The sequence below is a fragment of the Hypanus sabinus genome, chromosome 11 (genome assembly GCF_030144855.1).
Source record: "Hypanus sabinus isolate sHypSab1 chromosome 11, sHypSab1.hap1, whole genome shotgun sequence".
Classification (NCBI taxonomy): domain Eukaryota; kingdom Metazoa; phylum Chordata; class Chondrichthyes; order Myliobatiformes; family Dasyatidae; genus Hypanus; species Hypanus sabinus.
The window spans coordinates 98,509,184-98,523,207 of NC_082716.1; the positions used below are offsets into that span (position 1 = coordinate 98,509,184).

The 14,024-nt window shown below is 42.4% G+C and overlaps 1 protein-coding gene across 1 annotated transcript in view; it reads left to right on the forward strand.

The window, feature by feature from the left end:
• tnr (tenascin R (restrictin, janusin)) overlaps positions 1-14,024 on the forward strand; it is a 167,825-nt gene that overhangs the window by 63,328 nt on the left and 90,473 nt on the right. The window contains exons 7-10 of the mRNA XM_059983537.1: positions 1,574-1,759; positions 2,867-2,956; positions 5,078-5,206; positions 5,740-5,877. Coding sequence (XP_059839520.1) covers positions 1,574-1,759; positions 2,867-2,956; positions 5,078-5,206; positions 5,740-5,877 — 543 coding nt within the window. The remainder of the gene's footprint in view (positions 1-1,573; positions 1,760-2,866; positions 2,957-5,077; positions 5,207-5,739; positions 5,878-14,024) is intronic.

Here is a 14,024-nt window from a genome sequence, read left to right on the forward strand (position 1 = left end):
AAATATTCATATATCTAGGTCCTTAGTATACCTTCCAATAACTTTCCCACTACTGATGACAGACTTATTGGCCTATAATTTCCTGGTTTAGTTTTGCAGTCTTTCTTAAACAGAGGAACAGCACTGGTTGTCCTCCAATTTTCCAGTACCTCACCTGTCACTAAGGATGGTTTAAGTATCTCTGACAGGGCACCTGCATTTTCCACTCCTGCCTCCCAAGGGAGTATCTTGTCAGGCGCTGGGGATTTATCCACTCTAATTTGCTTCAAGACAGCAAATACCACCACCTCGCACCTGTATAGGGTCTCTGACCTTGCTGCTGTTTTACCTCACTTCTATAGACTCCATGACCTTCTCCGGAGTAAATACAAATGAAAAAAAATAATCCATTTAATATTTCCCCCATCTCTTTTGGCTCCATACATAGATTACCAGTCTAATCTTCCAGAAGGCCAGTTTTGGCCCTTGCAAAGATTTCCAATGTCTGCAGAATCTCTTGCATTTATTAATCCCTTCCAGTGATGTGAGAAATGCCTGTCTATAATTTCCAGGATCAGCCCCCTTTAATAATAATTATCCCCCTTGAATAATAGAATAATGTAGTTACTTGTCAATCCTTTGGGGCCTCACCTGTGCTAAAGAGGACATAAAAATCTTGGTCAAGGCACCAGAAATCTGATATCTGATAAAGAAGCAGAATTAGGCCATTTGGCCCATCAAGTCTGTCCCGCCATTTCATCATGGCTGATCCAATTTTCTTCTCGGCCCCAATCTCCTGCCTACTCCCTGTATCCCTTCATGCCCTGTTTATTTTAATGTTTTAAATGTTTATTAATTTTAATGTTTATTCAGAGACCTAGCACTAACTCCTTTATCTGAAACTGCCTTGCAGATTAGCATGCTCCAAACTGATCTCCCTTTCTTCTACATCCTTCTCCTTAATAAATACCGATGCAAACCCTTCCACTTTGTGTGGTCCTACCTGGTCCCTAGTTATCCCATTTCTCTTGATATATGTATAGAATGAACAAGGACTTTCTTTAATCTTGCTTTCATTATCCCTCTTGGCTGCCCTAATCCCCTGCTCGAATGAAGAATGAGTAAAGAACTGCAGATGCTGAAAATGTGAAATAGAACAGAAATTGCTGGAAGTAATCAGCAGGTTATACAATACCCGTGGAAAGAAAAATGGTCAGAAATTCATGGAGGATTCCATGGACTTTTCGTTGAAATAGAGAAAAGTTATCATTGAGATAAGGTTTGCAATGTAGAGCAAGAAGGGTGGAGAGATGATTTTTTTTAATTGAAAGAAAGGAACTGAAGTCAACAAAGACAAGATAGGTAAAAGATGAGCGGAAATCCCACTGGGGACAAGAGCAGAGCATCTTCACTTTGGCCGGTTGTGGGAGTGTGGTGGCAATGTCTTGCCTAAATGGTAGCACATTTGGAACTGGAGCTGAGAGTCCTTTACTTTGGACCTTGCCACACCACAAGGAGGAATGAAGACAATTGTCCATCGTTGTCTGTCTCAGTCCTTTGTGCAAATAACCATGTTTTGTGTTTTATTCCACAGAGATTGATGCTCCTAAAAACCTACGTGTTGTAGCTCAAGGTTTCAGTAAGCTGCAATTGGAATGGGACAACAGTCAAGCAGACATTGACAAATATAGGGTGGTCTACAGCACACTGGCAGGAGGCCAGTACCATGAACTGTCTGTGGTCAAAAGTAAAGGGCCAACAAGCAAGATTGCACTGACTGGTGAGTTGCAGAACTTGTGACACACATCACATCAACAGCACTCTTTCGGTGCTGCATGGGACGGAGAGAGATAGGGACTGAAGTCTTGAGCTGCTAGACAAGAGCACTCAGTGCAATTGATAAAGTCTCATGTTTTGATAATGATGCTGATACACCAAGGTGCAGTCGTTGATGCAAGGGTTTTAGTGGTGCTTGCAGTGCTGGTGGTGCAAGATATATCGCCAATAAATGGAGTGGTTGTGAAGATTCCAATGTGGGCAGAAGTTGCATTGCTGATGGTGAAAAAAGCAGGAAAGGCTGGATTTGGGTCGGGCAGTGTCTGTGGCAAGGGAAATGGCTTATGATTCAAGCAGATCACTGTTCATTATGACATGAGGTTAACTGGCATGTAATAGCAGTCCTGCTGATGGTGTCACTGGGTCACTTGAAGATATTGGTGCCATATCTGCTGCTAATTGTATCATAAACAGTGGCATGAATGGTGACAGTACTAATTGTAGAAATGATTGTGATAATGACACTAATGATGTCAATTGCTGTGGAGTTAATGTTTATCCTGTTGGTGAAAACAAAGCAGATCATTGCTAGACGCTGAATTGCATTGGTCCCATTTAAAGAAGGATGTAACTCGTGGGAACAGGTACAGGTACACTACCAGCTGAAATAGGCAGGTTAAGTTATGAGGAAAGATTGCTCTTTGTGCAGCTGAACTCCCATGTGTTTTCTTTTATTTGTGACTCCTATTAACCTACTTCCTTTTCCCCCACTCCCTTCATTTCTGGAAAATTACATCAACTGCAGGTGCTTAAAATTGGAAAACATTGTAAAACCTCAGCAGACCAGCATCTATGGGAGGAGAACTGGTCAATATTTTAAGTCAGCCGCCTTTGTCTCTTATTCAATACCAACCAGACATGGCGAATCCTGTGCATTCATCGTGTTTTGTCAATAAATATTTCCAACTCTGAAGGACCAGAGATATTATTTCTCTCTATAGATGCTACTGTTTAATTGAAAGTTGGTTTATTCTACCTATAATGCTGTGGCATTCTGTGCTGAAATTGTGGCTCTGTTTCACCCTTCTCGTGCTCTCTGTTTCACCTGCAGATCTATCGCCCAATACTGAATATGGTATCGGAATATCGGCTGTTAAGGAGATGAAACAAAGTGTTACAACCACCATGAATACAAGGACAGGTAGATTCCCTGCACTACTTTATGCATTCCAGTTCCACCTTGTGTTTCTATACCAGAGACTTCTGGAACCATTCAAAAATCGGGCAGCATCTTAGTAAGATGAAACCATTATCATCTGAGGTCAGAGACTGGCACTCCCTAACATGCAGAATGCTTCAAGCACATTGTTTAGTTTATCTGAAAACTTCTGAACTATTTAATTTTAACTTGCAATAAAGTGTAAAATGAAGGGTGGGGGGAGTGCAGTTAGGGCAATTTCCAGGGGTAGAATGTGCAGATAGTTGGGAGTTCAAGAAAAAATGTTAATGTGACCGAAACTAATGACAGGAGAGGATTGGTGTTATCTGGGGAGGCATCTGTGGGCAGCGCAACAGGTACAGTGGTACAGTATCCATACCAGGTACAGACAATGTGTTAGTGTAGGTCACTCTCAACATTAAAGCTCACAGTAAGTAGTGGGGAATGGTGCAAAGGCGTGGGATGGTTGTATACGAGTTGAGAACGTAGAATACTGTAGTATTGTACAGGACCTTTGGCCCGTGACATTGTGCTGAACTTACAACCTGGTCCATCTAAATTTTCCCTCCTACTCATCTATCAAACATAAGAGTTTCTTAAATGTCCTGAAGGTGCCTGCTCTACTACCACACTGGAAGGGTGTTCCACATCCTCCCTATACTTTCTTTCAACCAATTATGCCCCTTCTATTAGCCATTTTCACATGGGAAAAAGTCTCTGGTTATCCACTTGATCTAGGCGACTTATCATCTTGTACGTTTCTATCGAGTCACCTCTCATCCTCATTCACTCCAAAGAGAAAAGCCCTAGTTCACTCAACCCATCCTCAAAACAAGCAACATCCACTGCACCCTCTCCAAAGCTTCCACATCCTTCCTATTATGAGCTGACCAAAATGGAACACAATTTTCTAAGTGTGTAGTCCAACCAGGATTTCGTAGAGCTGCAACTTTAACTCATGACACTTGAATTCAATCCCCTGACTCATGTAGCCCAACACATCATAAAACCTAATCATCTTATAGACTGGCATGGCTTAACTTTGAGACACCTATGGATATGGACTCCAGGATCCCTCTGCTCCTCCACACAGCCAAGAATCCTGCACTTAACTCTGTCCAAAGTTAAACTTCTGCTGTTTGGAGCAACGATCTGAACCAGCCCTTTCCTCACCTCAGGCTTCAACACTGACCTTTTCAATCTGGCCTGGCGCTTAAATCTCCATCCAAGCAATGGGTTCTGCCGCTTGGATATGCTGGATTTGGTTGCCTTGATTCAGCCTGTAAATCTCTCTATGCACATCATTTTCAGTCTCGTCAATACATTCTGGGGTCTGAACTGTGTGGCTTTGATTTGGCCTGTGTCTGATCTTTCATGCTCTTCCATGCTCTTGGCAACTGGACCACTGCTTCACCTCGGTTCTGCTCATCAAGTTGCCTCCAAGTCCAAAGGGAAGTTACAGACTATTACTTACAATGATTGTTTGCCAGAAGAAAATATGGTTAACAAAGTATTTAGTTGCTATCCTTGTTTTATTAGCCACCAGCCAGAAGTTGCTGTGGTTCACCAGCACCATCTTAAACAACAATATCATCCTATAATGGTGTGACAGAAATTACACACACTACTCTAAAAGTGCAGTTGGAATGAAGTTTTCTGCAGCTACAGCAAGACTTCCTTACTCTTATACTCAGCACCTTAACCAAGGAAGGCAAACATTCCATATGCCTTTTTTGAAAAAAAAATTCTTTATCCACTTGCTTAGCTAATTTTAGTGAACTTTAGTCATAGTCCCCAAGATCCCTCTGGGTCTCAATGCTATAAGGGGCCTGGATTTCTTCTTTAATGATAGCTTCGAGCATTTTCCCAACTTCAAACATGAGGCTAACTGGTCTATAGTTACCCACCTTTTGCTTACATACTTTTAAACGGTGGCACACGTCCACTGTCTTACAAGCCACTGGACCCTCCAGAGAGTTTTATTAAGTGATCACATATATGGCATTTTCTTCATTCAGATCCCTCCATAATCCTCCCGCGTCTCAGGTTTGCTAACCTTTCCGATTTTCTGATCGTCATTTTGTACCTGGTTTTGTTTTGCAGCCTTGGATCCACCACGGGGCATTGCTTTCAGCAATATCTCTCATGATTCGGTAACCATCTCCTGGAACAAGCCCAATGCTTCCTTTGATTACTATCAGATGTTCTACCATCCAGCCTCCGACCACTCAGGTAATCAATGGCTCCTAAGTTCCAATCACAGGATAGAAGAGGATCTTTCTCTGGCTCTGTTTGAGTGGATAGGACATGGGGATTTGTATCTAATAAGTACAGACTTTCATGATTTCCACATGTCCTAGGTTTCAGATATTGAATTAATATCGTAGGAAATGCAGTAAGAATTATGCTCAATGTAAATGAACCTTGATTGTTCATTGTTATACATGTCAATATGTTTAATGATATTGTTTGAGGGATTTGTATTGCCCTGGATTGTACCATGAAACTCTGTCTCCATCAGAGAGAGCAAACCAAAGCTCGGTTTGTTACAAATTTTTATCCTTGGGTTTCTGGATGGAGCCACGAGCCTCAGTGTACAGCTGGGAGACTGAGGGTTCACTGCTACTGTTTTCTGGTTGTTCCAGAGAGGGAGAGGGTGTCATGTGAAGTGAATCTCATGAGGATAAAGGTGCTGACAGCACTGACACTCATTCGTGGCTTTGCTGATTAACTGCTCCTCTTTCAACTGTGTGTTTTAGGTGGAGGAGAGAGTGTGAACATTTCATCATTGCTGACGGAGTACACCTTGAGCAATTTGCAGCCTGCAACTGAATATGTGGTGAAATTTAATACAGTTCAAGGGCTGGCCAAGAGTCTGCTCCTGTCATATACTGTGCATACAGGTCAGTAACCAACTTGGGTAGTGACACTTGCAATCTTTAAATGATTACAGAGTTGTAAAGCACAGAAACAGGCCCTACAGACAACTAATCCATACTAACCTTTTCATCCATTTACATTAATCACATTATGTCTGTTTCCTTCTCTACCTTTCCAATTTAATTGTTGGTCTAAATGTCTCTGAAACAGTGAATATATCCAACACCACCACTTCTCATAGCACATTCCAGATATCAGTTATTCTCTGTATGTAAAAATATACTTTCTCCTCAAATGTCTTTTATTGCTACTTCTCACCTAAAACCTTTGTCATTGTTTGTAATACCCCTACTCTGAGGAAAAAGATTTTGACTTTTGACCCTATCAAAGCCTCTTATTTCACCCATCTCTGTCAGTCACCCTCAGCCTCCTTCATTCCAGGGGAAACAAGTACAGCCTGTTTATTCTCTCCCTATAACTAAAGTCCTTCAATCAGGCAACACCCTGGTGTATCTCTCCAATGCAACCACATTTTTCCTATAGTGTGAATGGCATACATTACTCCGAATATGAGTGCTTTGTAACGTTGCACCATAACATCCTAACTCTTATTTATATGAAGACAAACCACCACATTGCCACCTACAGTACACCACTTTATCCACCCGTGTCGCCACATTCAGCAACTATGGACTTTGACCACCCAGTCTCTCTCTGTCTTGTCAAACCAGCATTTGTGTATACTCTTCCCATCGATGACTTACCAAAACATATCACCTCACACACTTGTTGGGATAAACTTTATCCTCCAGCACATCACCAATGTTCCATCCAACCTATCCACTGCACCACCAACATTTGTGTCATGACAAACTTATTAATTGTACCTTCTCCATTCTCTTCCAAGTTGTTAATGTATATTCAATTACAACAAAGGTCCCAACAGTGATTGCTGCAGTAAACCACTCATCTCAGGCTTCCAATTAGAATATCTTCCACTGCCCTCTCCCTCCTACCACCAAGCCAATTTTTCCATTTAATTAACCAGCTCACCATATGCCAGAAACTTCAGGACGAGTCTACTAGGTGAAATCTTGTCAAGTGCATTACTGAACTCCAAACAGGAATGTCTACTGTTTTACCTTCATCAAAAAAAAACTTGTAAGTCAGGAGATCCCCCTGCACAGAACTATGCTAAACATCCCTTGTTTTTCCAAATGTACATAAATCATACTGGGTGTAATCAAGTAACCGTGTAGTGTAACTTTAACCAGCCTGTGGTTATCTGTCTCACTCCTGCTGCCCATCTTAAATAAAAGAACACCAGCTGCTCTCTAGTCTTCTGGCATCTCATCTGTGGTCAATGAAGATGCAAAATCTCTGAGTAATCGCCTCCTTTGCATCCCACAGGAACTTGCATGTATCTCTCATATGGCCCTGGGGACTGATTGCCCATTACGTGCTCTATGATATCTAACAGCTCCTCCTTCTCAATACAGATAGGCTTCAGATTATTCATATACATGTTTCGAGACACACACTTCCATGACTATTTGCATTTGACAAGATCCTTATTGAGAGGGCCATCCAGAATATTGAGATGCATGGAATCCATGGCGGCTTGGCCATTTAAATTCAGAATTGACTTGTCCACAGAGGGTAGCATTAGTGGTTGGTGGCATTGTGAATAGCTTAGAAGGATTCCAAGAGATCAGTGGGATATAGATCAGTTGTAGATTTGGGCAGAGAAATCACAGTATTGTGTTCAAAGCAGGAATCTGTGAGATGTTGCTCTTCAGGAAATCAAATGTGAAGGGTCTGCACGTGATTAATGGCATGACTCTCAACAGCATTGATGTACAGAAGGATCGAGAATTTCAAGTCCATAGCTTGGACTGCATCAGTGGCTGCACAAGTTGGTAGGTCGTTAATGAAGGCATATTTGCCTTCATTAGTTGAAACATTTGAGTTCAATGGATAGCAAGTTAGCTTGCATCTTTATAAATCTCTGGGTTGGGTTTATCTGTAGTATTGAACTCAGTTCTTGTTGCCACGTTATTGGAAAGATGAAGACTTTATCTTTCATCAGACTTGGACTGATGAAGTCTTTGGAGAGGGTGTAGAAGAATTGTATCAGGATACTGCATGGATTGGAGGGCATGTGCTGTAAAGAGATGTAGGAGAACTTGGCTTGTTTTCTATGGACTGGCGATGGCTGAGGGGAGACCTGAGAAAAACTCAAAAGATCCTAAGAAACAAAGATAGAATAGGCTGCGGCACCTTTCTCCCTGGGTGATAGTAGACGTCCTGCATGTAGGCTGACAGGGTGCAAGTTCAAAGGAGATGCATGGACACAGAGAGTGGTGTGCTTGCCTGGAGCACACTGCTGGGGTGGAGGTGGAGGCAGACTTGATAAAGAGTATTGAGTACAGAAGATGGGATGTTGTCTTGAAATTTGATAAGATGTTGCAAGGCTAAATTTGGAGTATTTTGTGCAATAGGATTAATGGAGTACAGAGAAAATTTACAAGGATGTTACCTAGACTTGAGGACCTGAGCTAAATGTTGAATATGTTAAGACTTAATTCCTGCAGCATAGGAGAATGAGAGGAGAGTTGATAGAGGAATGCACGATTACAAGGCATATAGACAGGGCAAATGCAAGCAGACTCTTGAGATGAGAACTGGAGGTCACAGTTTAAGGGTAAAAGGGAAAATGTTTAAGGGGAACATGGGGAGAAACTTCTTCACTCAGAATAAGCTGCCAACACAAGTGGCAGATGTGGGTTTGATTGCAGCATTTAAGAGAAGTTTGGATAAGTAAGTGGATGGAAGGAGTGGGGAGGGCTGCAGTCCAGGTGTGGGTTGACGGGACTGGGCAGAACAGTTTGACACCAACAAGATGGGTGGAGGGGCCCATTTCTCTGCTGTAGTGCTTTATAACTCTACATATTTAAGAGGATAGGCACACAAGTATGCAGAGAATGGAGAGGTTTGGATGTAGGGTAGGCAAAAAGGATTTGTTTGCTGAAAGCAGTTAATTGACAGTTGCAAACATGAGGAAATCTGCAGATGCTGGAAATTCAAACAGCAACACACACAAAATGCTGGTGGAACACAGCAGGCCAGGCAGCATCTATAAGGAGAAGCACTGTCGACGTTTTGGGCTGAGACCCTTCGTCAGGACTGACCCTTCGTTCCCCTTAACTGTACAAACTATCCATAAACAACAGAAAATCTGCAGATGCTGGGCATCCATGAGCTTATATTAATACTTTATAAAAAGACTCCCACCTGTCAGACATTGTTTTACCCACAAGCATCCACTTCCAATCAGCTGTCACCAGGTTCTCTCTCACACTACCAAGCTAAGCCTTCCCTTAATTCAATACCTGAACTTAAAGACTAATCTTATCCTTGTGTAGAATACGGAAGCAGAACCGCACAGGAACAGGCCTTTGGATCAGATCACAATGTTGTCTGACCAATTAAATTAGAAATCAAATGGCCAACTAAATTAATCCCTTCTGTCTATACAATGTTCATGACCTTCCATTCCCCTCATATTCATGTGCCTATCTAAAAACGTCTTGTAAAAATCCCTCATCTGCCACTACCACCACCCCAGGCAAACACCACCGTGTAAAAGAAAAATTGCCCCTCTCATCTCCTTTGAACTTGCCCCAACTCACTTTAAATGCATGCCCTCTGGTGTTAGACATTTCAATGCTGGGAAACAATCCTACCCATCTCCGATATGTATATCTCTCATAACCTTATTAACAGATTTCACCTTAGACCCTGCCACTCCAGAGAAAACAGCCCAAGTTTGTCCAACCTCTTGTTATAGCTCATGTCCTCTAATCCAGACAGCATCCTGGTAAACCTCTTCTGAACCTCTCCAAAGCCTCGACATCCTTCCTGTAATGAGGCAACCACAACTGTATGCAATACTCCACATACAGTCTAACTAGAGTTTTATAAAGCTACAACAAAACTTTTTGACTTTTGAACTCATTGCCTTGACTAACAAAGGCAAGCATGTCATCTGCCGCCTTAAACACCCTATCAATATATGTAGCCACTTTCAGCGAGCTATGAACCTGGACCCAAAGATCCTTCTGCTCATCGTCATTGTTAAGGGTGTTGTCTCTCATTGTTAACACTTAACATTTAATGCACTTAATGTTTTCACACTTGGCACTGATCTCCCTATCTTATACTCCCTTCTCCTTGGTAAATACTGATGTAAAGTACTCAATTAGAACCTCACTCACATCCTCCACATCCAAGCAAATGTCACGGGATAACTCAGTCAGGGCAGACTAGAGAACTAGTCTAGTGAAGTATTGTGGGTGGAACTGAGAAATAAGAAAGGTATAACCATGTTAACGGGGCTACATTACAGACCATCCAACAGTCTGAATTTGCAGAGAGATCGCAGACTGTTGCAAGAAACATATGCTTGTTATAGTAGGTGATTCCAACATTCCATGTATGGACTGGGACTCCAAAACTGTAAAGGGACTAGATAGGATAGAGTCTGTCAAATGTGTTCAGAAAACTTTCCTTTATCGGTACATAGAAGTCCCAATGAAAGGGAGCGCAGTACTTGATAGGTGAAACTGGGAGGGTGAAACCTATCACCTTGTACTTCTCTCTCCCCTCCCCTAAACTTGTAAATCTACTCACCTTTTTTTTCCTCTCCAGTCCTACCGATGGGTCTTGGCCCAATACATCAACTGCACTTTTTCCCCTTAGATGCTGCCTGGCCTGCTGAGTTCCTCCTGCATTTTTTGTGTGTTGCTCCTCTGTATTCTGTTGGGCCCTTGATTTCTACTGCTTTAGCTCACTTCTATGGCCTTATATCCATCTCCCAAGTAAATACAGATGCAAAATATCCATTTAAGATCTCCCCTATCTCTTTAGGTTCCATGCAAGGATTACCATTTGATCTTCCAGTGGACCAATTTTGACTCTTGCAATACTTAACTTATCTGTAGAATCACCAAGGATTCTCCTTCACCTTGTCTGTGAGGACAGCCTGTGCCACCTTTTAGTCCTCATTTCTTTAAGCGTTCCCTTGCAGTTCTTATACTCCATAAGCACCTCACTTGTCTCTACCTGCCATGCACCTCCTTTTTTACTTAACCAAAACCTCAATATCTCTTGAAAAGCAAGGTTTCCTATGCTTGTTATTTTTCCCTTTATTCAGACAGGCACGTACAAGCTTTGTACTCTTGAAATTTCACTTTTGAAGGCTTCCTGCTTACAAAGTGCACCTTTGTCAGAAAATAGCCTTTCCCAATCTACACTTGCCAGATCATTTCCGATACCATCAAAATTGACCTTTCTCCAATTTAGAATCTCAACCAGTGAAACAGATCTATCCTTTTCCATGTTTACTTTGAAACTAGTGGCAATAGGATCACTGGATACAATGTGTTTCCCTACACAAACTTCTTTCATCTGCCTTGCCTCATTCCCTAATAGGAAATCAAGTATTGCACACTGTCATTGGGACTTCTACATACTGATTGAAGAAACTTTCCTGAACACATTTGACAAATTCTATCCTATCTAGTCCGCTGACAGTATGGGAGTCCCAGACAATATGTGGAAATTTACAATCACCTACTATAACAAGCTTTGTTTCTTGCAAAAGTCTGTGACCTCTTTACAAATTTGTTCCTCAAAATCCCTAGGATTCTGGGGCTGTAATATAGCTCCATTAACATGATCATACCTTTCTTATTCCTCACTAGACAAGTTCACCAGTCTGTCCGGGCTGAGCACTGCCGTGATATTTTCCATGAGTAATAACATCACCCCTCCTCCTTTTCATCCCCCTCATTCTGTCTTGTTGTCAATTAAAACAACAGAACCCTGGGATATTGAGCTGCCAGTCCTGCCTCTCCTGCAACTAATGGTTACAATATCACAACTCCATGTGTTGATCCATGCTCTGAGCTTTTCTGCCTTTCTTATAACACTTCTTGTATTGAAGTATATGCAGCCCAGAACATTAGTCTCACCATGCTCAAACTTTTGATTCCTGACTTTGTCTGAGGTCTTAACTTTTGTCTACACAACCTCTCCACTTTCTATTCTGACACTCTGGTTCCCATACTCCTGCAACTCTAGTTTAAACCTACTCTGTGCCCCCCCCCCCTCTGCCCCCCCCATGCAGCACCAGCAAGCCTTTTGGTGAGGATATTTGTCCTCTCCGGTTCAAGTACAAACTTTCTCCCCTGTCCCATGTTCCATGAAAGTGTGCCCTATAATCCAAAATCTGATGCCCTACACCTGCACCAATTCCTTAGTTATGTGTTGAACAGTTTCTGGCCTTACTAGCAGGTGGGACAAGTAGCATTCCTGAGATCACAACCTTGCAGGTCCTGGCACCTAACTCCTTGAACTCACTTTGCAGATCATTGTCACTCTTCCTAACCATGTCATTGGTGCCTACATGGACCACGACCTTTGGCTGCTCACACTCCTGCCAAAAGAACGCTGAGGACTTCATCCAAGATCTTTTGGCTTGGGAGGCAACATACCTCTGGGCCATAAGATATGGGAGCAGAATTAGGTCATTTGACCCATTGACTCTGTTCCATCGTTTCATCACAGCTGATCCATTTTCCTTCTCAGCCCCAATCTCCTGTCTTCTCCCAGTATCCCTATTCTGCAGCTGTGTCCTCTAGTCTTAAACTCCCCAAAATAGGAAACATCCTCTCCACATCCACTCTATCAAGGCCTTTCAACATTCAATAGGTTTCAATGAGATCACCCATTATTTTTCTGAATTCCAGTGAGTACAGGTCCAGAGCCATCAAATGCTCTTCATATGACACAATGCTCAATCTTGGAGGTATTATCATGAACCTCCTTTGAACCCTCTCCAATGTCAGCACATCCTTTGTAAGATAAGGTGCTCAAAACTGCTCACAATACTCCATCAGGCCTCACCAATGCCTTAAAAAGCCTTGACATTACAGCCTTGCTTTTATAGAAGCATAGAAAGCCTACAGCACAATACAGGCCCTTCGGCCCACACTGCTGTGCTGAACATGTACTTACTTTATCCTCCACCTTACTCTATTCTTATATTTACTGTCGCGTGGTACAGGCAATAATCCCGAGATTACTACCTTTGAGGTCCTGCTTCTCGACTTCCTTTCTAATTCCCTGTGGTCTGTTTTCAGGACCCTCTTCCCTTTCTTACCTATGTTGTTGGTACCTATATGTATCACCACCTCTTCCCACTTCAGGATATCGTGGACGCGATCAGAAATATCCCAGATCCTGGCAGGTGGGAGGCAAACTACCATTCGTGTTTCTTTGCTTGCGTCCACAGAATTGCCTGTCTGACCCCCTAATTAGAGAGTCTCCTGTCACTGCTGGCACCCTCTTCCTTTCCCTACCCTTCTGAGCCACAAGCCCAGACTCTATGCCAGAGGCGTGGCCACTGTTGCTTCCCCAGGTAGGTCGTCACTCCCAACAGTACGCAAACAAGAGAAGTTATTGTTAAGGGGGACAGCCACGGGGTACTCTCTAGTATCTGACTCTTGCCCTTCCCTCTCCTGACTGTTACTCACTTATGTCTCCAAAGCCCCCTTGCATATCAGATTTTTAAATTTTCTCTCCATTTAGAAAATAGTCTATGCTTTCATTTCTTCTACCAATCTCTTCCCAACCCTGTATTCCATTTGCCACCTTTTTGCCCATTCTCTTAATCTGTCTATATCCTCCTTTAGCCTCCCTGCTTTATTAAAACTACCTGCCCCTCCACCTATCTTCGTATCATCTGCAAACTTTGCCACAAAGCCATCAATTCTTTTATGCAAGTCATTGACATATAATGTAAGAAGTATCTGCCCCAACCCAGGCCTTTGTGGAACACCACCAGTCAGCATCAACCAACCAGAAAAGGATCCCTTTATTCCCACTCTATGCCTCCTGCCAATCAGCTGCTGCTTTATCCATGCTAGTATATTTTCCTGACATACCGTAGGCTCTTAACTTGTTTAGCATCCTCATGTGCGGCTCCTTGTCAAAGGCCTTCTGAAAATCCAGGAATCCAGGTTCACAACCTCAATTAATTCTCCTTTGCCTATCCTGCTTGTCATTTCTTCAAAGAATCTCAATAAATTTGTTGTTTATCATGTGC